The 25941-nt window shown below is 43.6% G+C and overlaps 1 protein-coding gene across 2 annotated transcripts in view; it reads right to left on the bottom strand.

Moving 5' to 3' along the window:
- Positions 1–6133: 6133 nt before the first annotated feature.
- Positions 6134–25941, bottom strand: part of LOC122932929 (probable tRNA methyltransferase 9B) — a 64992-nt gene continuing 45184 nt past the window's right edge. For both annotated transcript variants that reach the window (XM_044287616.1, XM_044287617.1), the window contains 2 exons: positions 14486–14659; positions 6134–7283 (listed from right to left, as the gene is read on the bottom strand). In XM_044287616.1, the coding sequence (XP_044143551.1) occupies positions 6289–7283; positions 14486–14659 (1169 nt within the window). In that variant the 3' untranslated portion in view covers positions 6134–6288. The remainder of the gene's footprint in view (positions 7284–14485; positions 14660–25941) is intronic.

Genomic DNA, 25941 nt, shown 5'->3' with positions numbered 1-25941 from the left:
ATTCCACACCTCACAGCTCCACCTGACGTCAACCACGTTGAGCTCACGAGATACGGTATAGTCACTGGTTACCAAGACATGATGTTACGCCCTCCTGGGAGTACATAAGATCTGCTTGGTACGGTTTTCACAGACTCCTCCTGTCCACATGGGCACAGAGAGGCAACAAGCTGAGAGAGGCTTTCCACTGCCCCAGTGAAACAGTGCTTCCTCGGCCCAGGAAGACTGCCACCAGCTTCTCGTTTTGATATAAGCCCAGTCCGCTAATGGGATTATATAGGGTGATAAACCAACCCGCAGTAGCGTATAACTAGGCCGAAACACGGACGTAGGGATTCGTGATCAAGATACCAGAACAGCACAAGATTAAATTATATATTTAATTGCCTTAAGGGCTCACTAGACATAACACAATATACACTAAAAATATATTACAGTGGTCTGAGTGGTAAATACAGATGGCATGGTACAACAGGGCTAAGCAGAACAAAAGTCAGTTTACCAGATCAATGAGTCCTTTGGGTGGTGATAATGGGTTTCTGTAAGGCTTGGCTGTAGTCACATGGGAGGCACTGATGTCAGCAGTTTCCAGGTCCCTCCAAACACGTTTCACGACGTGACCCCCTCTCCAGAGAAAGATGCCGGACTCTGCTTGCCTGGCCATTTTCAACTGTAGTCAGCCCCTGCCTGCTGGTCCGGGCAGTCCAACGACCCACAAAACCCATTAGGGTTCATAGCTCCAGACCAGAAGGTCACAGGGAGATGGTTCTGGGACCAACGGACCTGCCTGGGTTCCAGCTACAAGTAGAGTCCAAACCTGGTACCGTTATTTGGTTTCTGTGGGGAGATATGTATATCTCCCCTCCCTGGCATTCTACTACCTAACCAAGAGCAGGAGCCTGACCGTCTTGGCCACAGGATTGCAAATATATATCTGGTTTATGCCTGTGATGACCAGGCGATTCATAATTCCTTATAAATCACTGGTTCCATGATGTCTGATAATTTTGATTGAACTGGGGAATAGCCTAGATTCCCTGCAGGACGAGATTGGCCTCCGTGCTGTCCGAGTTAGGTGTGATGTGTAAACGAGTGGCTTGTTTGAAGCCAGGACCCCCTGCGGTGCCCCAGATGGCTGGTGTGAGAACATGGCAGACATTAAATAATAATCCATATTCCTCACACCACCCCTGGTGTGTATACTAATGTATACGTCCGGGTACTGTTAGGTCACAAATGACAGCAGCTAGACTGAACACTGACCCATTTAGTCAATCAGCAAATTCAACTGTATTTCTCAACAGTTGCCCATGAATGGACAGCACATGGATGCCATGCATGTGGTCGATTCAGTTTCGGACAGAGGTGCCTTGGGTACCCCAGAAAAATTTGATCTGGGGGTTCACTGAAAAGCTATATGTAAATATTATCTGGGCACAGTGGCAGACAGCAGCAAGACACTACAAGATGATTCATTATGGGGGTTTCAGCAGCGACTTTGATTCAGAGGCCCCCTAGGTAAAGTTGAGACCGACTGGACCGCCTTTATACCTAGAAGTCATGTAAGCTCTCTCATGCATCTCTCATTATAAGCTGGATAGTTTGTTAAATAAAATACCTTGTTTTTATATGAACATAGGCTGGTTGAGGTGCTGTAAGATGACTGTGTATATGTAGTGCTGTGCCATGTGCCATGTGCCATTGTGCAGGAGGTGGGAGACAAGTGGCCCACCTTGCTCAAGGGCCTACTGGGGGATTCATCTGTTTACTTGTGGGCCAGTTACTGGAATATGGACGAGTAAGGCTGAGTTCACACTTCAGTTATTTGATCAGTTATTTCAACCAGTTAGGGCTCATGCACACGGCCATTGCCCGGCCATGCCCGTATTGTGGCCCGCAAACAGCAGGTCCACAATATGCAGGCATCGGCCATGTGCTCACTGCTTCACTTGAATGGGTCCACAATCCGAAAGGTGTGGTGTGGACGCACCGCAAAAAAATAGAAACATGTTCTGGATCCAACTGTGGAATCCGCACGAATGTTGCCCGTGCATTGGGAACTGCAAATTAAGGCCCCAAATGCATGGAACGGCCGAGCAACCTGTGCATGCATGTATAATATACACTCACCTAAAGAATTATTAGGAACACCATACTAATACAGTGTTGGGCCCCCTTTTGCCTTCAGAACTGCCTTAATTCTACGTGGCATTGATTCAACAAGGTGCTGATAGCATTCTTTATAAATGTTGGCCCATATTGATAGGATAGCATCTTGCAGTTGATGGAGATTTGAGGGATGCACATCCAGGGCACGAAGCTCCTGTTCCACCACATCCCAAAGATGCTCTATTGGGTTGAGATCTGGTGACTGTGGGGGCCATTTTAGTACCGTGAACTCATTTCATGTTCAAGAAACCATTTTTCCAGTCTTCAACAGTCCAATTTTGGTGAGCTTGTGCAAATTGTAGCCTCTTTTTCCTATTTGTAGTGGAGATGAGTGGTACCCGGTGGGGTCTTCTGCTGTTGTAGCCCATCTGCCTCAAGGTTGTGCGTGTTGTGGCTTCACAAATGCTTTGCTGCATACCTCGGTTGTAACGAGTGGTTATTTCAGTCAACGTTGCTCTTCTATCAGCTTGAATCAGTTGGCCCAATCTCCTCTGACCTCTAGCATCAACAAGGCATTTTCGCCCACAGGACTGCCGCATACTGGATGTTTTTCCCTTTTCACACCATTCTTTGTAAACCCTAGAAATGGTTGTGCGTGAAAATCCCAGTAACTGAGCAGATTGTGAAATACTCAGACCTGCCCGTCTGGCACCAACAACCATGCCACACTCAAAATTGCTTAAATCACCTTTATTTCCCATTCTGACATTCAGTTTGGAGTTCAAGAGATTGTCTTGACCAGGACCACAACCCTACATGCATTCAAGCAACTGCCATGTGATTGGTTGACTAGATAATCGCATTAATGAGAAATAGAACAGGTGTTCCTAATAATTCTTTAGGTGAGTGTATATACATGCATTAACAGGCATATTATAGGATGATGTGCGCAGATGTGCCCAGCATCTGCCCTTAGTATTCCACAGGGGCTCATGGTGGCCCCTGTGGGGAATATGTGCCCCTAATATATATCCCCCTATGTGTCCCCACATATATATATCCCAAAATTCTATGTGGTGTATGGATGTGCCCCAAGCATCCATATACATGTATATTATATAAGGTGTCCCCTGGTTCACCTGAAACCAGATGTATCAGTGTGAATGTGCCCCAAGCATTCACGCTGATGTCACCTGGTTAATTGCATCAGAATGACCTCATCCTGTATGCTTCAAAGAACTCTGATTCAATAGAATCGGAGTCCTTTGTATTAATTATCTCCAGCGCCGCTGGAGATAATTATGCATAATAGGAAGATGGGAGAGACCTGCCCTCCTTCTATTATGTGCATTCCGGCAGCGCGATTACCATCGCGCTGTCCGGAATGCAAAGTGTTACAGGCGGGAGATCAAAGGCTTCTCCCGCCTGTCAGGAAGTGGCGAGGCCCCGACGCGCTCGTGCAGGAATGCGCGGGCTGGCGCAGTGACGTCATCTCACTGTGCTGGTCCACGGTCCCTGATGGTGCACGCACCTGCGCGCCACAGTGTGGGCAGTGCGGGCCGCTGGACATAAATATGCGGTGGCCCCTGAACTGGCAGAAGAGCTGAGCCGTCCCCCCTGAAGAGGATCCCCCCTGGACAACGAGCATACCTGGAGGGCTGAGTACCACTATCCCACCAATGATCCTATTCCCCAGACCACTATCCCACCAACGATCACCCCTACCTCTACCCACTACCTGCCCATATTCTATCCCACATCCCCCCTGAACCACCAATCCCCTGTGCTATCTTAACCCTTATATACCCCTACTCCTGTTCTACCTGTACTCCTGTTCCTACCATTAACCCCTACTATTCCCCTGCCTGCTGTACCCCTACCCTTCACCCCTGGACCACCAACACCCTACCCTAACCCTATAGGAGCATCTCTGCTCCCTATTCTGGGTAAACCCCTGCAACCCTGTGTCTGTGGCCTGCATTTACCCTTGCAGCGCCACCGTAAACCCTTCGTTCATAGGGATAGTTTTTAGTCCAAGTTGGGTGGGCTGCTAATGTGCTGTATGTGTACTGTATAGTTAGTTTGTGGGTGGAATTTGGGCTTGTGTAGTGTAGTTAAGTACTGTATTTTTAGTACTGTATTGTTAGTGCATTGCGTGCGTTGTGTACTGTAGGTGTTAATAAATACTGTGTGTTATTTGTACCTACTGTGTAACGTGTTGTTATTAGCGGTAGCTAGCTCAGTTAGGCGCTTGCAGCTAGTTTAGTGATTAGCGTAAGGCAAAGTGAACGTGTTATTAATATTTATAAAGGTATAAATAGGCGGAGTAATCACTAGACGACTCCTCCTATTTATGAATATTAATGATTAATATTTGCATAAATATTGGTAATTCATACTCCCCCTTTACAATACCTTATCTCTGAGTAGGCTTCACTCTTGGTTTTGGCTCACAATAACTGATGGAAATAACTTACCAAACAACTGAACTTGGCCAGACAGATTTGCTCATCTGAAAGGAGCCTAAGAAGTAGTTGCAATACCTTATAGAGGCCAAACATGACAGTAAGGGCTCATGCACACGGCCGTTGCCTGGCTGTGACTGTATTGCGGCCCGCATACAGCGGGTCGGCAATACACGGGCACCGACGGTGTGCACCCCGCACCACGGATCGCGGACTAATTCACTTAAATGGGTCCGCAATCAGGGAGATTCGGTGTGGTGCGGAACGGAGAAATGGATCGGAAGTCTATGGGCGCACTATAGAGTGCTTCCGTGGGTTTTCTGTCCGTGCCTCCGCACCGCAAAAAAGTAGTGCATGCACTACTTTTTTGCGGTGCAGACCATCAGATGCAGATCGCGGACCCCATTCAAGTGAATGGGTCTGCGATCCGCATGCGGCTGCCCCACAGTCGGTGCCTGTGCGGTCCGCAGTATGGGCCAGGCCAGCACACGGTCATGTGCATGAGCCCTAACACTGTATGTTAAAAAAAAAAAAAGAGCATACATCTGACACGGGTCTCTGCTTTTTGAAACATCAGAAACCCAGCGGCTGTGGCGCCCGCTGCATGTGCCATGCTTAAAGACGTGACCTCCACCATACATATCCGGCGGCGGTCGCGAAGGGGTTAAAGGAAATGTGTCATCAGAGAATGACCTATTGTTTAAATCACGTTTTTATGTTAAATGTATTTTTAAAGAACTTTTGCTGCGATTTTTTTATATTTTCCATGTCAATATTTATAGTTAAAAATCCTAAAATCTTGCAGTTTTTACCCTGGCCACTAGGTCAGTTAATAGGTGCCACTTATCGCACAGATCACTTTACTGCAGTTATCTGCTTATCTGTCATTATAACCCTGCCTGCAATTTCTTTCTTTGCACATTGACCTCTGCCAGGTCACAAAGCATGCCTAGAAAACTCTCGGATAGAAGTCAATGAGGTCCACTGTGTGTATGGACCATGTGGCTGCCATAAAGCAATTCTTTAAGTGCTCTCTAAATGCTGTTAATAACAGCTCAGGCAAGATGGCTACCCCCAAAATCATGTTCAGCAAATAGAAGAAATAAATCTGCAATCAGAAAATAAAAACAGATTAGAAAATGTTAAAAGGTGTTGCTATCTGGTTTTAACTTGCAGAAAAAAAATGTTAGTTATACTTTTCCTTTAAGCTTTAGAAGCATGGGTAAAGCCTACTAGATCCATATCTCCCAGAGGAACAAGGATCATGCATGTTAATATCAGCAGGATCAGCAGATGTCAGTGGGGAAGAGTCTGGTTACGCGCGTCCACATAGATGGTTGGCCGAAACGGTCTTGTTTGGACAACATTTACCCAACGAGTGCAGTTTTCCATATCATGTACGGTGATTTTTAAGTATGCGTACCTTAAACTCTGTAAACATTTTGCAGTGCAGCTAAGGACATGGTAAACCAGATCATGCAGGACTGACAAATCTGAATGCTATATAAACCTGTTCTACAGAATGAGTGTACGTGGAGTACTGATTATAGATACGGATGTTTATTTAAAACTTACAGTAATAAAAACAATAAATATATAAATATAGTCAGAAGCTAGTACACACAACATAAATATGCAGAATAAAATTACTTCATAAAATTCTATGGTAATTAAAACATGTTATCCCTTAGAAAGAACATAATTAGCTGGATTGTCAACAACCAATTACTCCATCGGAAGGTTGAATCTTTTCTGCAATAACACACCAGTTGGAATGATCAAAAAAAGTCTGCACAACACGAAGCTCCGGAATGCATTGTTCTATTAGGTCACTGAGCTCACCCTGCTTAAAAATGTGATAGTAACGTAGACAGCCATTGTTTACACCTTGCAGGAGCTGATGGTCTGGTGAAACTATCTCATGATCATTGTTACCGTTGTTTAGGGATTGGTCTCTTTTATTTCTAGTCTTTGTTTCACAAGGATTTGCATAACTCTTCGTAAAATTAAGTTTGGGATCATTCGATCCCCTGTATTTAGAACCCAACTCTCGTAGAGGAACCACATTAAAATGAATTATTTCCTTGTCAAGTTCAACAGTTGGAGACTTACAAAATGTCCTATTAGTGGTCGACGATCTCAACAGTTCTGCCACCACGTTGGTATTATTCTCAAAGTTTTGCACATGATTTGGCAAAAGATCTCCAATGTTCCTGAAGTAATGCAAAGGCTTGGAGGAAAATGCATTTCTACCTCTCTTCATGTCCATGCAGAGATTATACATTCTACGGAATATGCTTCCATAATTTCTCTCACTGGCCCCGGAGTAAAGAGTCTCATTCAATCCTGAATCTAAGGAGCGCGCTAAGAACTTGGATGAATGAAGTTCATTCTGATATAGCGAACTCTGATGATCTAGAAAGGAAGAACTTTTAGTCCTTTGGTTTGTGGAGGCATGGCCTTTGTTGAAGTTTTTATTCAAGGAGATGGTATTGAGGTCTGGTTGCCAGGAGTTCCACAGTTTGTCGGAGAGGTTTTTTGTACTTGGCGGTATGTTCCAAGGTATTAGTAAATCTTGCTTCTCAAACTTTCTTCTCTTTTGTTCCATTGCCCATACATAGATCATCATCTGTCCACCCACTTTCAATATGCGAGTCATCTCCTTAATAGCTAGAACACGACGTTCCTTGGTTGAGAAATGGTGGATCACTGTAGAGGCCAAAAAAGAGGAGGTTAGAGTGTTTGTGAGCGTTTTTTATGTCTATAAAGGTGTTTTATTGTGTAATGAAAGGTTTTGCAATTTAGCTTGTTGTCTGTGATAAACATTGTTTATAGAAAAAGACAGAAAAACTATAGTTATATCTAAGGCCTTATTCACACCTGCATAGTTTGGTCAGCATTTTGCATCAGTTTTTGAATGGCAAAATCAATAGTGGGTCCAAAACACGGGAGAACAGTAAATGATTTGGCTTACAAATACTGATGCAAAATAATGACCAGAATATGCACGTGTCAGTGAGGCCTAACACAGGTGCACAATTTAAACCTTTTTTTTTAACAAAGATAAAAAATAAAACAGGAGCAACATGGACTTACTGACCCATAATCTAGATTTTGCCATAAATTGCACACAAAAAGTGGCGCAATTAGGTGCATCTAGGTTTAGAGAGTTTCTGTCCCTAGTAGGAATGAGCAAACTTCTGTTTTCAAGTTCGGTGTACAAGGTTCTGGTTATCTAAGAATTCCGTTATGGATTCCGCTACCATGGACCATAACTTATGGCCTGTGGTAGTGGAATCCATAACGGAAATCTTAGATATCCCGAACTTGAACCTTGTATGCCGAACAGAAGTTCGCTGAACACTAGTCCCTGGTCCAAAAAACGGGTGGCCTAATGGAAAGACTCATGACTCCATGAGAAAGGTGGCCTAAGATGCAATGTATTGTGCCAAAATTGCAACACAATTCGGGTGTAAAAGTCTGTCTCAAAGTAAGCCCACCAATAGTTAGTATAGAGCTTGTAACGGACCGTTTCAGCAGACATGGGGTTAAGATCCGTTTAGGCGATATGCTTCTTTCTGAGAGACAGGCACAGCTACTGCAGAACACCAAACTCCCGAACTGGATACAAAATAGCACTCCAAACTCGAACCTCGCGAATAGCTGCTAGCAGACGAACAGGAAAAGCATACAATCAGCTTACACTCCTGGCAATCAGTCTCCAACAGCATACAGGGAATCCCCCCAATAACGAGACAAGGCTCCGTGTTGAGGGTCAAGCAGTGGTCTGACTGTACTTCAAGTACAGCCTCTTTTATTCATAAAAAAAACAAACATAGTACTGCCCACAGGGTTTTGAAATTCAACCAATCAATATCTTACAACACACACAATGCAACTACAGCAACCAATCGTTCACGCCCCCCAGAGGACCAGAAGGAAGACTGCGACACAGAACAGATACAACACATCCCCACAATGCATCATGGTTTCCTCCTCTCTGTCCCGGAGACAACTGAGGGCAATCCAATTATCTCTCAGGACAAAGGGAGATCGCTAATACACATGTGGAGACAACAGGACAGACATCACCATTTAAACACACAATGGGACAATGGCACAATGGGATAATAGAAACACACCCAGCATATTCCTCCCAAGCTGACAAGTTATACTTATTATAAATTGTTACAACTTTGTGAGGTTACATTGTCCATACATATAACTTACATCAATTTAAACAGTATAACTTTGGGACAAACCTATCCAAAATTCCCTGGAATAGGTTCAGGGGTTTAAAAGTTAGTATGGGCCATAATCCTGAGGCAAGAGGCGTTTAAACAGGCCTCTCCAAAACCCAGTGGCGAGGTTGGTTTCGCCACAGAGTTAGACAAAGTGTCTAGCCCGGCACCACATTTATCATCCAGCCTGAGCGCCTGTGGTAAATCTGTTGCCGGTCTAGACAACCGGGGGGATTAATCATGAGGGTAATATTTGAAGGCAGTTTTGCAGTAGTCTGTGTTGGAGTACTTTTCACCAAATGTATGAAATGTTGCATGGCGTTTGTTAAATCTTTAAACCTAGCACTTTTACCTAGAAATACTACTTCAGTTTTCCTATGTCACCCTTGTACTAGAGTGAGTTTGCAATTTTTTTGAAAAGTCTCAGGGATAAATCTGAAGTGAAACTCATTAACATAGCTAACCACATCCACTTTACCACCTACTGGAGCAATGGGTGCAAAAATTGAAGTCACAAAATTTGTGACTTTCCGGAGCCACAATTCTGGAGTGTAGGATGCGGTATATTCCTCCCAGACTGCCTACGTTTACACTACCTACAGGCTTAGAAAATCTGCCCCATTGGGTGCTACTAGGGACCTAAAGGAGGTTAAATATCTTCTCACTAAACAGTCCCTTATGGGTGCTCGCAATATGATAAGTAGATTACAAGTTAATCTACTAGACAGTGCTAGTTAGACTTTTATACAATAGGTTGGAAAAATTAAACTGGTTCCTAAACTAATCAATCAACTCCTCATAGACATCAATAGGTAAGAAACATGCCCTAAACAGGTAAGCCTCCCACTAAACCCGAAAATTTTAGGCCTATAGCACTGTTAAATTGTGACCTTAGGCTATACACCAAGATGCTAGCCTCTCGCCTTCAACAAGTTGTACCTGACTTGGTGAATGCAGATCAAGTAGGCTTTGTAGCAGGCAGGCAGACCAGAGATGGCACAAGACGGATGTTAAACCTCCTACAGGTTATGCAACTCTCCAGAACCCCTGGTGTATTTCTTTCCCTAGGCGCTGAAAAAGCCTTTGACAGAGTAAACTGTGGGTTCCTGGAGGCTATTATTAATAAATTTGGTTTCATAGGCTCTATATTGCAGTCTATTTTGGCTTTATACTGTAATCCCTCAGCTAGAGTACTTGCCTCAGGGTTTCTGTCCTCCTCTTTTCGAATTAGCAATGGCACAAGGCAAGGTTGCTCATTATCTTCGGTCATTTTTGCTCTTGTAATGGAACCCCTTGCAGAGGCTATAAGATCACATCCTAACATTATGGGAGACCCAGTGGGTAACACTAGTCACACTATTGACCTATATGCAGACGATGTTATTATTACCTGAACAAAACCAGATACCTCCTTTCCTGCCCTTATTGATGTTCTCACTCAATTTTCCCAGGTGTCCTACTACAAACTTAACTCCTCCAAGTCCCTGATGCTTCCAATACTGCTGGACCCCCTCTCTGTCCAGTGCCTGCTAAATATACCTTTGTGTGGTCCCCAGATGGTGTTCCTTATTTAGGCATTACTTTATGTTTCCCGGTTACAATGGTGGCGTCTCATAACATTCGACTATTACTTAATATCTTAAACCTGAAATCAGTAGGATATCATGCCTCAAACTTTCCTGGGTTGCTCGCATACACATATGCAAGATGATGTTCTTGCCAAAGATACTGTACTTGCTCAGGTATATCCCCTTACCTGTGAGCAGGTCTTCGCTCATTGAAATGCAGAATCTTTTGTTGAAATTTATATGGGGGGACAATGCCCTAGGGTGGCCCGAAAGGTGTTCTACTACCCCTTTTTAGAGGGTGGGATGGGTGTACCAAGTTTTAGCTCATACTATAAGGCACTTGCTCTTGATGCCATGAGTTAGTGTTTTCACTTATGTCCATCACATAAATGGGTTAAATTGAAAATGCCCTGACTGGGGAGGCCCCTCTTAGATTATATGCTGAAGTTTCATATCTCCGTCCTGTGCGGGTTCCATGCCCCTTGGCCACTGTGTCTCATTCCTTTCATATCTGGAAAGGTTTTCTTGCTTCGGTGCTTCTTAAAAAAATATGACTATACCTTTTGAATCACTTTCTATCAGATGTCTAGAACCTCATATACCGGGTACTATCCTTGATAGGATGGGAAAGCAGAGGACTAAAAACACTACACTTAGGCCTTTTTCACACGGGCGTCTCGTGTGAGGGCCGGATAGGATGCGGGTGCGTCGTGGGAAAATCGTGCGATTTTGCCTGCGAGTGGGGTGAGTTTTGTATGCGATTGCATTACGTTCTTCATTTTTTTCTGCGCGAGTGCAATGCATTTTGCACGTGCGTGAGAAAAAAACTGAATGTGGTACCCAGACCCAAACAAGTTCGGGTTTGGGTTATGTATTCTGTAGATTTTAATATTTTCCCTTATAACATGATTATAAGGGAAAATAATAGCAAATTAAGTAAATTAGGGATGGAGGGGTTAAAAAATATTTTTTTTTAACTCACCTCATCCACTTGTTCATGCAGCCCGGCTTGTCGTCTTTCTTCTTCTTTGAGGACTTGGGAGAAAAGGACCTTTGGTGACGTCACTGTGCTCATCACATGGTCCACAACTATGGTGATGGACCATGTGATGAGCGCAGTGACGTCACCAAAGGTCCTTTTCTTCCAGGTCCTCAAAGAAGAAGAAAGACGACAAGCCGGGCTGAGCGAACAAGTGGATGAGGTGAGTTTAATTTTTTTATTTTTTTAACCCCTCCATCCCTAATTTACTTAGCTTTCTGTATTAAGAATGCTATTATTTTCCCTTATAACCATGTTATAAGGGAAAATAATAAAAATCGGTCCCCCATCCCGATCGTCACCTAGCAACCATGCGTGAAAATCGCACCGCATCCGCACCTGCTTGCGATTTTCACGCAGCCCCATTCACTTCTATGGGGCCTGCGTTGCGTGAGAAACACACAATATAGAGCTTGCTGTGATTTTCACGCAACGCACAAGTGATGCATGAAAATCACTGTTCATGTGCACAGCCCCATTGAAGTGAATGAGTCCGGATTCAGTGCGGGTGCAATGTGTTCACCTCACGCATTGCACCCACACGGAATTCTCACCCGTGTGAAAAGGGCCTTACTATATGAAAGGGAAACGCTTTTGATCTTTGAAAAACTTAGCTCCTTATTTACCTTCCCTCACTCATTCTTTTACCAATACCTGTAGGTTAGGCACTTTCTGACTACCAACTCTGTTAAAAACCCTGCCGCCTCAGGTCAGACACTGTATAGAGCCTTTTACACGTCGGATCGGGCTTACCGAGGCCTCTCTCCGTTGTATCACTTTATGAACCAACCACATGAGGTTGAGAAACTCCCCTTTATGAAAAAATGGGAGCAAGATCTACAAGCTACCTTCACATTAGAGCAATGGAGACAGGCCTGCAAGTGGTCCGTTTGCACCTCTCTTTGTGTTAATCACATAGAGCAAATCAAGAAGGTGCAATTACGGTGGTACCTTACCCCACATAGGTTAGCCCATTGTATAGCCAGCTAACATATGTTGAAATAACTGCTCTGGTATTGGCACCATACTTGGTGGATGTGCCCCATTTTTCTTCCAGACCCAGCGATGGCTCTGCTACACATAGGATTTTTTGAGCTTCCCCACCATGTTAGATGGACAGTAGCACATATACTGGAAATCCTCTGAACCTCCTACGTTGGGAGAGGTTATCAATAGGGTGGACTTGCACAGGACATACGAGGGCATTATGGCAAAATCTGCCAAACATCGCACTGTTATGTCTGAGAGGTGGCTTCCCTGGACGAGGTATAGAGACGCCTCTATTGGTACTACTGATCAGGATGGCAATTGACATATATGTACCCCTCTCCTATATTCTGCCATTGTTCTGTTATAACAACATGTACAGAGTTAATAATTAGTGCACTGATGTGGACTGTCGCTTGTGAAGTATCCTTCGCTGACTGGCACCAAGATGTACCAAGACCGCGTGTTTTTCTTTATGTTATCCCCCTGACCTGCGTGTCAGAACTATTGTAAAATGTTGGATTTTTCTTTATCTGACAATAAAAAATATAGGAAATAGGCGAGAAACAAAAAAACGTGCTAGCAGTAATATTCTAGATGCATTGGTTTCCTGGCTTCTGGAACTGTTTCCGACCTCAGTATAAAATATGAGAAACAATATTCATGTTTATTACAAATACAAATGCAGCGAAAAAAAATTGATTATCAAAAAGTAATTTATTTCAGTCATTCAATTCAAAAAGTGAAACTATATTCTATAGATTATTTTACACAGAGTGATCTATTTCAAGCATTTTTTTTTAATGTTGATGATTATGGCATATAGCTAATAAAAAACCCAAAAGTCAGCATCTCAGAAAATTAGATGATATAAAATCAATTAAAATACCGTCATTTTTAATACAGAAATGTTGGCCTACTCAAAAGTATGTACAGTATATGCACTCAGTACTTGGTCAGGGCTCCTTTTACATTAATTATCAATGCGGTGTGGTATGGAGGTGATCAGCCTTTGGCACTGATGAGATGTTATTGAAGCCCAGGTTGCTTTGATAGCAATCCTTCAGCTCATCTGCATTGTTGGGTCTGGTGTCTCTCATCTTCCTCTTGACAATACCTCATAGATTCTCTATGCTGTCCAATCAAGCACAGTGATACCGTGGTTATTAACCCACGTACTGGTACATTTGGCAGTGTGGGCAGGTGCCAGGTCTTGCTGAAAATTTAAGGGATTCTGTCATCAGAAATGAGGCCTATAACCTAAACATATGGCGATGTCCCTAGTAATCCACTGAATCCTAAAGTGACTTTATCAAATGCGCCTGTGGCTCTATAATCATAAAAAACTGGTTTATATCACCTGTCACTCACTTCAAAATGTGTCCAAGGGGACGTCTCATGGTGAAGGGTGCCCGGCTGCAGCCATCTCGTTTAGGTGCCCATCGCCGCCCTCCCTTTCATTAGATCTGCCTACCTCAGTTTATCGCCGCCTCTCTAACGTCCGCTCGCTTCAGCCAGATCCCTATACCTAGTGCTCACGCGCGGGATCTGGCTGAAGCGAGCGGACGTTAGAGAGGCGGCGATGAACTTAGGTAGGCGGATCTAATGAAAGGGAGGGCGGCGATTTCACTTCAGAAGGCGGGGCGCTGGGCACCGAAAGGAGATGGCTGCAGCCGGGCACCCTTCACCATGAGACGTCCCCTTCACCAAACGGAACGGAATGCATTGTGGTGCACTCCATTTCGTCCAGTTCAGTAAAATTAAATAAAAAAAATAAGATCGGCCATGAAGTTCTCATAGGGACATGTCAAAAGTTTAGGAGAGGAGAGATAAGTTCTTGCTTAGCGCGTTCTCTCTCCTCGCTGCAGAACAAAAGGCGAGGCGGACTCAATAGAAAGTCTATAGGCCCGTCTTGTGCAGCCAGGACACAGAGCACGCTAAGCAAGCACTTCTCTCCTCTTGTTCTATAGATCAGCGGGGTACTCAGCACTCACATCCCCACCAATCTTTTCATATGCGTCTATGACATATAAAAAGTTTACTAAAAGCACAGCGACCCTTTAATGTTTAACTCACCAGCTATGGACAGGACAGCATCAAAACAGCCACCACGGTACGGGAGCCGAAGTCCGTCACAAGCCATTACTTCATAACCTCGATTTCTTGCAGCTTCCACCAACGGCAAGCAATAATCACAGCCCATTTTGTATGTCTGACTGTTGATATGGAGATATTTTCCATTTCCACAACCTGGAATCATATTGAAATTCATGAGATGACTGAAAATAGCATCGTCCTGCAGAAAATGTACAAAAAATGGTGCAAAAGAAAAGTGGGGTAGTTGCTCATTACAACCACTCACATTCCACCTCTCGTTGCAATCTCATTGGTTGCAATGGGCAACTGCTCCAATTTTTGACCTAGTTTTGATAAATCTCAGTGAGTTTACGCCTGTACATGGCACCATCTCTCTGCCAACACCACACAGTTAATAATGTAGCATCGGTGGTGGTATGCCCTGCTATGTTACCCGTCTCAGCTAGACATTGCCACACTTATTTAATGGATGAGATTGTTTCATCTGTTATCATAGACCTTTGGCTGGGGTCTATGCTGTGTAACTAGCAAGACTGCAACGTAATGCTGGATTATCATTTAAAATATTTGTGTAATCGGGATTTTTTCTCTTTAGGGTGGTTTCACACACTGCGATTTAGTGAAAACTGCATATTTGGTTTTTTCTCTTCCAAAAATACTGTGACTATTTGTTGGCTATTAGGCACTTAGGAAAAACTGTTTTTTGTGCCCCTTTTCCTCACTTTTGTTGCATTTTTTGACTCATGCCTTTTTTCTCAAACTATGGTATGGTGTTTTTTGGAGGTTTTTTCAGGCATTTTTCCATAATCTTTTCTACAGGTAAGTGCCTTTTTTCTCAAACTATAGTATGGTGTTTTTTGTTTTTTCAGGCATTTTTCCATAATCTTTTCTACAGGTAAGAGAAAAGAAACATTTATGACAAAGTAGCTATATAAAAAATAAATAAATAATGAGCTCCACCTTAAAAATGCGAAGGTTTGTTTTACAAGCCTCAAAAAAGCTAAAATACAGAGTTTTCACTTTACTTACATTTTTAATTTTGCTACATGCATTTTAATGGTTCATGGGATAGATTAAGGGCATGTTCACACAATTAGGATTTAACATTTGAAGAAAAAAAAGATATTTTAAAATTTGACATGCTAAGGGGTGGACATGGTATCTTTGTCAGAAGATCAGAAAGCAAGACCGGAAGGGGAAATTGATTCCACTGCAGAAAAATAAATCTCCGGGCTCAGATGGGATTCCTTTTGAATTATATGGAATATACAGAAAAGTATTGACCCCCAAATTGTTACAGACGTGGAACGCTTCTAGGGAAAAAACAAACAACAAAAAAAAGATTACCAGACTCATTGAAGGAATCATTGATCACGTTAATCCTAAAACCAGGACAGGATCCTAAATTAATGGATTCATATAAACCTATTTAGTTGATAAACACAGATAATAAAATCTTAGCGAAAGTGTTAGCAGATAGATTAAAAGGAGTTGTAAATTCACTTGTACATAAAGATCAAACTGGATTTCTGCCAGGCAAAACAACTACGGACAATATAATGCAATGTTTTTTAAATATGCAACTAAAAGCAAATAATAGTGGGGAAAGATTGATAGTAACTCTGGGTGCCTCAAAAGCATTTGATACAATAGAATGGAGGTTCCTGATCGCTACTTTGAGGAGAATGGGGTTAGACAAGATAAATTAGACAAGATAAAAACATAATTGGGTTTAAATATGGGAGCCATCAAGAGAAAATCTCTATGTACGCTGACGACTTGATGCTTTTTTTAGGATCTCACAATTCACTAAGGCTACTTTCACACTAGCGTTCGATCGGATCCGTTCTGAACGGATCCGATCATAATAATGCAGACGGAGGCTCCGTTCAGAACGGATCCGTCTGCATTATTTTAGCATATAACAGCTAAGTGTGAAAATAGCCTCGTACGGATCCGTCCAGACTTTCAATGTAAAGTCAATGGGGGACGGATCCGCCTGAAGATTGAGCCATATTGTGGCATCTTCAAACGGATCCGTCCCCATTGACTTACATTGTAAGTCTGGACGGATCCACACGCCTCCGCACGGCCAGGCGGACACCCGAACGCTGCAAGCAGCGTTCAGCTGTCCGCCTGTCCGTGCGGAGGCGAGCGGAGCGGAGGCTGAACGCCGCCAGACTGATGCAGTCTGAGCGGATCCGCTCCATTCAGACTGCATCAGGGCTGGACGGCTGCGTTCGGGTCCGCTCGTGAGCCCCTTCAAACGGAGCTCACGAGCGGACCGACGAACGCTAGTGTGAAAGTAGCCTAAATCATATGGAGATATTTAAAAGATTAGACCCCTTATTAGGATTTAATCCAGAACCTTTAGAGATTATAAAAAAAGGGGAGAGTGCAAAATACTTGGGCATTTACATTACAAATAACCCACAGGATTACATAAGACTGAATTTAATACCATTAATAAAAAAAAATGAGAAGTAAGATATCAATATGGAAAAAGTTACGACTGTCAACGGTAGGGAAAATCTCTCTAATAAAAATGAGTTTACTTCCAATGATTAATTACCCCTTATGGAACTCATCAGTAAATATCAAAAAGATTATAGAGAACCTTTTAAGCGAATTAATATGGAGGGGCAAAGACCCAGAATTAAAATGCAGATGATATAATACCCTGAGAAAGAGGGGGGTCTGTCTGTCCCTGACTTAAATATATATATTTTTAGCTGGTCCAGTAATGAATTTGGTGGCCTGGGGGGACACTCGTATGTTTAAATCAATAATGAGTATGATTGATAAAAAAGCACCAGGTTGTAATATCTGTCAGATACTAGAGGCCGGTTTTCATACACAAGATTTTTTTAGGGAGTCTACGTCAATATATTTATGGCACAAAGTATGGATGGAAGTTAAATCCTTTTGGAATAATACAGAGCTCCACGAGGACACTCTTTTATGGAAAAATACTAACTTAAGAGAATTAGGCTCAATAGAAAACAACATATAGTGGAATCAAGGGATATATAGACTGGGGGAGATCTGGAAGAACGGGAAGTTAATAGGGTTTCAAGAATTGAAAGAGAGATATGGAATTTCCAATAAAGATTTTTTATTATTATTATCAGTGAGACATGCCATAAAATCCTATTAGCATGACAAGAAAGATATTAAGGGACTCCCAAAGGTGTTAGTCAAAATCTCAAAACCGACTCAAGAAAAAAGAAAATATCTCTGGTTTATAATGCTTTGATACAGCAAAAGTTAAATAAGGTGGGCGGACTGATGGGAAAGAAAAAATGGGAAGGAGCGGTTGACTCGATGGACACCGAAAGTTGGAGGACAATTTTGAGGGGGTTAAAAAAGTTACTAAAGATTCCTCTTACAGACTTATGCAATATTTTGTTGTCAATTGACTCTACTATACCCCTAAAAAACTTATATAGTATTATAGAAATTATTTAATATTTAAATGCCAGAAGAAGTGTGAGGAGATAGGGGTAGACGACGTACATATTTTATGGTATTGTAAGTTTATTCAAGCGTTTTGGAGCAAGGCGATTGTTCAATTTCAAAGTTATCAGCAAACAGAGATCCCAAGAGGGTTTGAAGTATGTATCTTGGGCGATCTAGGACCTGCCCGACATCAAGATGTAGTCGCTAAACTGTTATTCCAGGCAAGAAGATGTATAGTTACGCAATGGGTGAATAAAAGAGTACCATCGATTCAAATGTGGGAATACTATGTCAAATACTCTTTAGCCTGTGAAAGATTCCATATAAAGTCAAAGGAAGGACTGCTGAAGTTTGATAAGATGTGGGAAAGATGGAGGATATAGGTCACCATAGGAGGGGAGGTACAGGGAGAGAGAGTGATGATAATATTTTTTATTTTTTGGGATGGGAAGGGTAGATAGGCAAAATTTTTATAATGGACTAAAAATGTAATTGCTATCCTAATTTTAAAAGGCTAGATAACCACTTTAGCCTAATACTAAGCATCTCACAGTAGATCAGTTTTACATGGAGTGTTCCTTTAAAGCAAGGGAAATCAAACTGAAGGACTGCTGATTGAGGAAGGCACAGTTAAAGGGAGCCAGTGTCAGTAGAAAAGTGTTAAACCATGTACAACGTCTGGTAGGGTGCCTCTTCATAATCAATATTCCTCCCTCCTTTCCTCACCCTTGTTCAGTTCCCATACACTTTATACCCTCATACATTACACTGACCCATCTTCCTCCACGGTGCAGCATAAAAAACACCAATAGAAATCTTTCAACCACTTGCTGTCTCTTTCTGTTCTCCTGCTACTAGCTGCAGAGGAAATGTCACCAAATCCTGGCCCTCCTCTGTTGCTAACGTCTCCTCTCCTACACACAGAAACTCCAAAAATCTTATTAATGTTTACTACACATCCTCTCCAGTCTCTTAACTGCGCACTCTGGAACGCATGGTCTGTTCGTAACAAACTACCCACAATCCACAATTTCTTCCTCTGACACTCTCTGAACTTGCTAGCCCTTACATAAACCTTGCTTCAACCCTCTGACACTGCTTCCCCTGCTGCCCTATCCTATGATGGACTTCACTTCTCCCATACCCTCAGACCTGATGATAGGCACAGTGGAGGAGTAGGCATAATACTTTCTCCATAGAGCATATTTCAGGTCATTCCCCCTGTATCCTCTCACACATTCCCCTCTTTTGAGGTTCACACCATTAGACTCTTCCATCCATTCCCCCAGAGAGTTGCAGTTGTCTATCGTCCCCCAGGTTCCCCCCACCAATTTCGGGATCACTTTGCAGCTTGGCTTCCTGACTTCCTATCTTCTGAATCACCAACTCTTATTATGGGTGATTTTAATATCCCCATTGAAGATCCTGACTCCCCATCAGCCGCTCACTTTCTTTCTTTAACCTCCTCTCTTGGCCTATCACAACTTATTTCCTCTGCCATGCATTAACAGGGCAATATACAGTCAGGTCCATGAATGTTGGGACATCAACACAATTCTAAATTTTTTGGCTCTATACACCACCACAATGAATTTGAAATGAAATGAACAAGATGTGCTTTAACTGCAGACTGTCGGCTTTAATTTCAGGGTATTTACATTCAAATCAGGTGAACGGTGTAGGAATTAGAACAGTTTGCAAACTTGTTAAGGGACCAAAAGTAATGGGACAGAATAATAATTATACATCAAACTTTTTAATACTTGGTTGCAAATCCTTTGCAGTCAATTACAGCCTGAAGTCTGGAATGCATAGACATCACCCGACACTGGGTTTCATCCCTGGTGATACTCTGCCAGGCCTCTACTGCAACTGTCTTCAGTTCCTGCTTGTTCTTGGGGCATTTTCCCTTCAGTTTTGTCTTCAGCAAGTGAAATGCATGCTCAATCGGATTCAGTTCAGGTGATTGACTTGGCCATCGCATAACATTCCACTTCTTTCCCTTTAAATTAATCTTTGGTTGCTTTTGCAGTATGCTTTGGGTCAGTGTCCATCTGCACTGTGAAGCGCCGTCCGATGAGTTCTGAAGCATTTGGCTGAATAGGAGCAGATAATATTGCCCGAAAGACTTCAGAATTCATCCTGCTGCTTTTGTCCGCAGTCACATCATCAATAAATACAAGAGAATCAGTTCCATTGGCAGCCATACATGCCCATGCCATGACACTACCACCACCATGCTTCACTGATGAGGTGGTATGCTTAGGATCATGAGCAGTTCCTTTCCTTCTCCATACTCTTCTCTTCCCATCACTCTGGTACAAGTTGATCTTGGTCTCATCTGTCCATAGGATGTTGTTCCAGAACTGTGAAGGCTTTTTTAGATGTCGTTTGGCAAACTCTAATCTGGCCTTCCTGTTTTTGAGGTTCACCAATGGTTTACATCTTGTGGTGAACCCTCTTTATTTACTCTGGTGAAATCTTCTCTTGATTGTTGATTTTGAAACACATACACCTACCTCCTGGAGAGTGTTCTTGATCTGGCCAACTGTTGTGAAGGGTGTTTTCTTCACCAGGGAAAGAATTCTTCGGTCATCCACCACAGTTGTTTTCCGTGGTCTTCCGGGTCTTTTGGTGTTGCTGAGCTCACCGGTGTGTTCCTTTTTTTTAAAGAATGTTCCGAACAGTTGTTTTGGCCACGCCTAATGTTTTTGATATCTCTCTGATGAGTTTGTTTTGTTTTTTTCAGCCTAATGATGGCTTGCTTCACTGATATTGACAGCTCTTTGGAGCTCATCTTGAGGAGTTGACAGCAGCAGATTCCAAATGCAAATAGCACACTTGAAATGAACTCTTGACCTTTTAACAATTGGGAGGCACATATGCAAACTGTTGTAATTCATACACCGTTCACCTGATTTGGATGTAAATACCCTCAAAGCTGACAGTCTGCAGTTAAAGCACATCTTGTTCATTTCATTTCAAATCCATTGTGGTGGTGTATAGAGCCAAAAATGTTAGAATTGTGTCGATGTCCCAATATTTATGGACCTGACTGTACTTGATCTAGTCTTCTTCCGTCATTTCTCAGTCTCAAACTTTAGTAACTTATCCTTCCCACTTTATGACCACAATCTTCTTTCATTTACCATAAAGACCTCTTACTTTTCTCATGGCAATCCTAATTATCAACATTTACAGAAACCTACACAGCATTAACTGCCAGCAACTTATTAACACCCTACAACTAGGTCTTACCCCAATCACTTCCCTCCCCTGTCCAGACTTGGCTGTCAATCATTACAACCAGACCCTCAAAACCACCCTATATGAAGTTGCTCCAATATCAATCCGACCCTCTCAACACAGAACAGAGCAACCCTGGCACACACCTGAAACACATTTTCTACAGCGCTGCTCCAGATGTGCAGAACACTTATGGAGAAAATCGCGAATATCTGCAGACTTCCTCCATTATAAATTTATGCTCAAAACATACAATTCGGCTCTCAACATTGCCAAACAAAAGTACTTCACCTTTCTCATCTCCTCACTCTCAAATAACCCAAAATGACTTTTTGACACTTTTCATTCCCTTCTAAGCCCTAAAGTTCCAGAACCTGTTACTGACCTCTGCGCTGATGGCATGGCCACTTACTTCAGAGACAAGATTGGCAGTATCCGGCAGGAAATCTCCCAGTCCCCAAATAATTTAAATCCTCCTCCCCCCAATTCCTCCATATGCTCTCTCTCCTCTTTTGACCCAATAACAGAGGAAGAAGGCTTCAGGCTTCTCTCTTCTTCTCGACCCACAACCTGTAGCAGTGATCCTATTCCATCACACCTCCTCCAGTCCCTCTCCCCGGCTGTCATCACTCACCTAACTACATTTTTTAACCTCTCTCTCTCTCTTCTGGTATCTTTCCCTCCTTTCAAACACTTTATTATAACCCCACTACTAAATAAACCATCTCTTAACCCGATTACTGGGATTACTGGGTGTTCACCCTTCTCGACCCCCGCTACAAAGGGAACTTCTCATCTCTCATTCCTCAGGTGGAGAGGACTAGCAAAACAGTGCAATACCAGAAGGTTCTTGTTGAAAAATTGTTCCAAAACTTTCAATCTGACAATGCTGGTGGCAGAATTCGTACTTCCTTGGGCAACCAAGGAGAGGAGACAAGGGGAACACACAGCAGTTCCAACAGAGGCAGCCCAACACTCTCCAAAGCCTGGGACAGTTTCATGACACCCCGCCAGCACCCTCACCCTGATGCGCGGCCTAGTGTCACAAGAAGGAAAACGTTTAGGAACAAGGTGAAGGAGTACGTAGCAGACCGTGTCAGCGTCCTCAGTGATCCTTCAGTGCCTTACAACTACTGGGTGTCCAAGCTGGACACGTGGCACGAACTGCCGCTCTACGCCTTGGAAGTGCTGGCCTGCCCTGTCGCCAGCATTTTGTCTGAGCGGGTATTTAGTGCTGCTGGTGACATTATAACAGATAAGCATATCCACCTGTCAACTGAAAATGCTGACAGGTTGACTCTTATAAAAATGAACAAGGCCTGGATTGACCCAGACTTCTCGACTTCACCAGAGGAAAGCGGATAAACAAAGGCACTTTAAATGTGTTGTTTAATGTACTCAATACACTATATTACCATGCACCCTTTCCACCACAAAAAAGGGCATTTGGTTAAATCTTCCTTTTCTCATTGTCCTTCTCTTCCATCATATCAACATGCTTATTCGTCGCATATTATGCCCTCGCATATAATGTTTTACAGGGTCAGCTCAACTGCAGGCCCTTGCATATAATGTTTTACAGGGTCAGCTCAACTGCAGGCCCTTGCATATAATGTTTTACAGGGTCAGCTCAACTGCAGGTCCTTGCATATAATGTTTTACAGGGTCAGCTCAACTGCAGGCCCTTGCATATAATGTTTTACAGGGTCAGCTCACCTGCAGGCCCTCACCTACAATCTTTTACAGGGTCAGCTCACCTTCTGATGAATAGAGCGAAGTCTTGCCTGTTGGTACTCTGGCACACATGGCTGACTTCATGTTAGGTTGCCTTTCCCACGACCTGTGCATTATACACATTTTAGACAACACGGATTACTGGTTGTTCACCCCTCTCGACCCCCGCTGCAAAGAGAACTTCTCATCACTCATTCCTCTGGTGGAGAGGACAAGCAAAACGGTGCTAGTCTTGTTGAAAAATTGCTCCAAAGTTGATAGGGCAGACATCCAAACGGATTGTCGCCGTCACGGGGATGTGCGATCGCCTAGAAGTTATCTACAAAGCAGCAGCAGACCCTCACCTACAAGTCCAGCCTCAGTAGCCAAGAGTCTGGTCAACACAATCCTCACCATAATGGCACACTGGATGAATGTTGTGGAGGCCGGGAGCAAGTTGGCTGCTGGCACCAGAGTTGCCCTCCAATAGATCCTTGTTAACGGAAAGTGTACTCATTCCAATAACAGGGCCGCTTAGGAGTGCTGTATTGTTCTTTATCGTCACTACGTCCCTGAATCGGGAATGGGTAATTGCCATGCGCCTGCCGCCTTCCTTGGATGCTTGTGCTTTAATAACTTGACCCACCCTCTCTGGTGGTTCACAATTAGGAAAAAAAAGGGGCAAGGCAACAACAGCCAATCAGATTTCAGCCATTGACCTCTTTTGGATGTGGTATCCCTTTCTCAAGCTCCCTCTCCGGCATTGAACCCTGAGTCTCCGTTACCAGTGATCACCATGGTAGGTGCAGAAAAGAACACTGAAAGTTGATAGGGCAGACATCCAAATGGATCGTCGCCGTCACGGGTTATCCAGAGGTTATCCAGAGTCACCAATGCGGCAGCAGGCCCTTGCTCCTAAGGTTTTAGATGGTCAGATCAGCAACCCCTTGCTCCAAATGTTTTTGAGGGTCACCAGCAGGCCATCAATCCTAATTTTTCAAGGGTGTGTATAATGCCCTCCTTTATGTGTAACAAAGGGTGTTTTGGGGTGCCGGTTCCTTGTAATTTTTGGCAGCCCTTTCCCTTAGTGCATAGGCTTTATGAGTGTAGGAGTCCCACTACCTGAACTATTGTACCACAATGTGAATGTGGCCCTCCATTATGTGATATACAGGTTGTATCAGAGTACCTCTTCCTTGTAATTTTTGGCAGCACTTGCACTTTATATACAAGTAGAGTTGAGCGAACACCTGGATGTTCGGGTTCGAGAAGTTCGGCCGAACATCCCGGAAATGTTCGGGTTCGGGATCCGAACCCGATCCGAACTTCGTCCCGAACCCGAACCCCATTGAAGTCAATGGGGACCCGAACTTTTCGGCACTAAAAAGGCTGTAAAACAGCCCAGGAAAGAGCTAGAGGGCTGCAAAAGGCAGCAACATGTAGGTAAATCCCCTGCAAACAAATGTGGATAGGGAAATGAATTAAATTAAAAATTAAATAAATAAAAATTAACCAAAATCAATTGGAGAGAGGTTCCATAGCAGAGAATCTGGCTTCCCGTCACCCACCACTGGAACAGTCCATTCTCAGATATTTAGGCCCCGGCACCCAGGCAGAGGAGAGAGGTCCCGTAACAGAGAATCTGTCTTCATGTCAGCAGAGAATTAGTCTGCATGTCATAGCAGAGAATGAGGCTTCACGTCAGCCACCACTGCAACAGTTCATTGGCATATATTTAGGCCCAGCACCCAGGCAGAGGAGGGAGGTCCCGTAACAGAGAATCTGTCTTCATGTCAGCAGAGAATTAGTCTGCATGTCATAGCAGAGAATGAGGCTTCACGTCAGCCACCACTGCAACAGTCCATTGGCATATATTTAGGCCCAGCACACACACAGGCAGAGGAGAGAGGTCCCGTAACAGAGAATCTGGCTTCATGTCAGCAGAGAATCAGTCTGCATGTCATAGCAGAGAATGAGGCTTCACGTCAGCCACCACTGCAACAGTCCATTGTCATAAATTTAGGCCCAGCACCCAGGCAGAGGAGAGAGGTCCCTTAACAGACAATCTGGCTTCATGTCAGCAGAGAATTAGTCTGCATGTCATAGCAGAGAATGAGGCTTCACGTCAGCCACCACTGCAACAGTCCATTGGCATATATTTAGGCCTAGCACACAGGCAGAGGAGAGAGGTCCCGTAACAGACAATCTGGCTTCATGTCAGCAGAGAATCAGTCTGCATGTCATAGCAGAGAATGAGGCTTCACGTCACCCACCACTGCAACAGTCCATTGGCATATATTTAGGCCTAGCACACAGGCAGAGCAGAGAGGTCCCGTAACAGACAATCTGGCTTCATGACAGCAGAGAATCAGTCTGCATGTCATAGCAGAGAATGAGGCTTCACGTCACCCACCACTGCAACAGTCCATTGGCATATATTTAGGCCTAGCACACAGGCAGAGCAGAGAGGTCCCGTAACAGACAATCTGGCTTCATGACAGCAGAGAATCAGTCTGCATGTCATAGCAGAGAATGAGGCTTCACGTCACCCACCACTGCAACAGTCCATTGGCATATATTTAGGCCCAGCACCCAGGCAGAGGAGGGAGGTCCCGTAACAGAGAATCTGTCTTCATGTCAGCAGAGAATTAGTCTGCATGTCATAGCAGAGAATGAGGCTTCACGTCAGCCACCACTGCAACAGTCCATTGGCATATATTTAGGCCCAGCACACACACAGGCAGAGGAGAGAGGTCCCGTAACAGAGGATCTGGCTTCATGTCAGCAGAGAATCAGTCTGCATGTCATAGCAGAGAATCAGGCTTCACGTCAGCCACCACTGCAACAGTCCATTGTCATAAATTTAGGCCCAGCACCCAGGCAGAGGAGGGAGGTCCCGTAACAGACAATCTGGCTTCATGTCAGCAGAGAATTAGTCTGCATGTCATAGCAGAGAATCAGGCTTCATGTCAGCCACCACTGCAACAGTCCATTGGCATATATTTAGGCCTAGCACA

The sequence above is a fragment of the Bufo gargarizans genome, chromosome 3 (genome assembly GCF_014858855.1).
Source record: "Bufo gargarizans isolate SCDJY-AF-19 chromosome 3, ASM1485885v1, whole genome shotgun sequence".
Lineage (NCBI taxonomy): Eukaryota > Metazoa > Chordata > Amphibia > Anura > Bufonidae > Bufo > Bufo gargarizans.
Note: the sequence above shows the minus strand (reverse complement) of the source record. Positions and strands in the feature narration are given on the sequence as shown.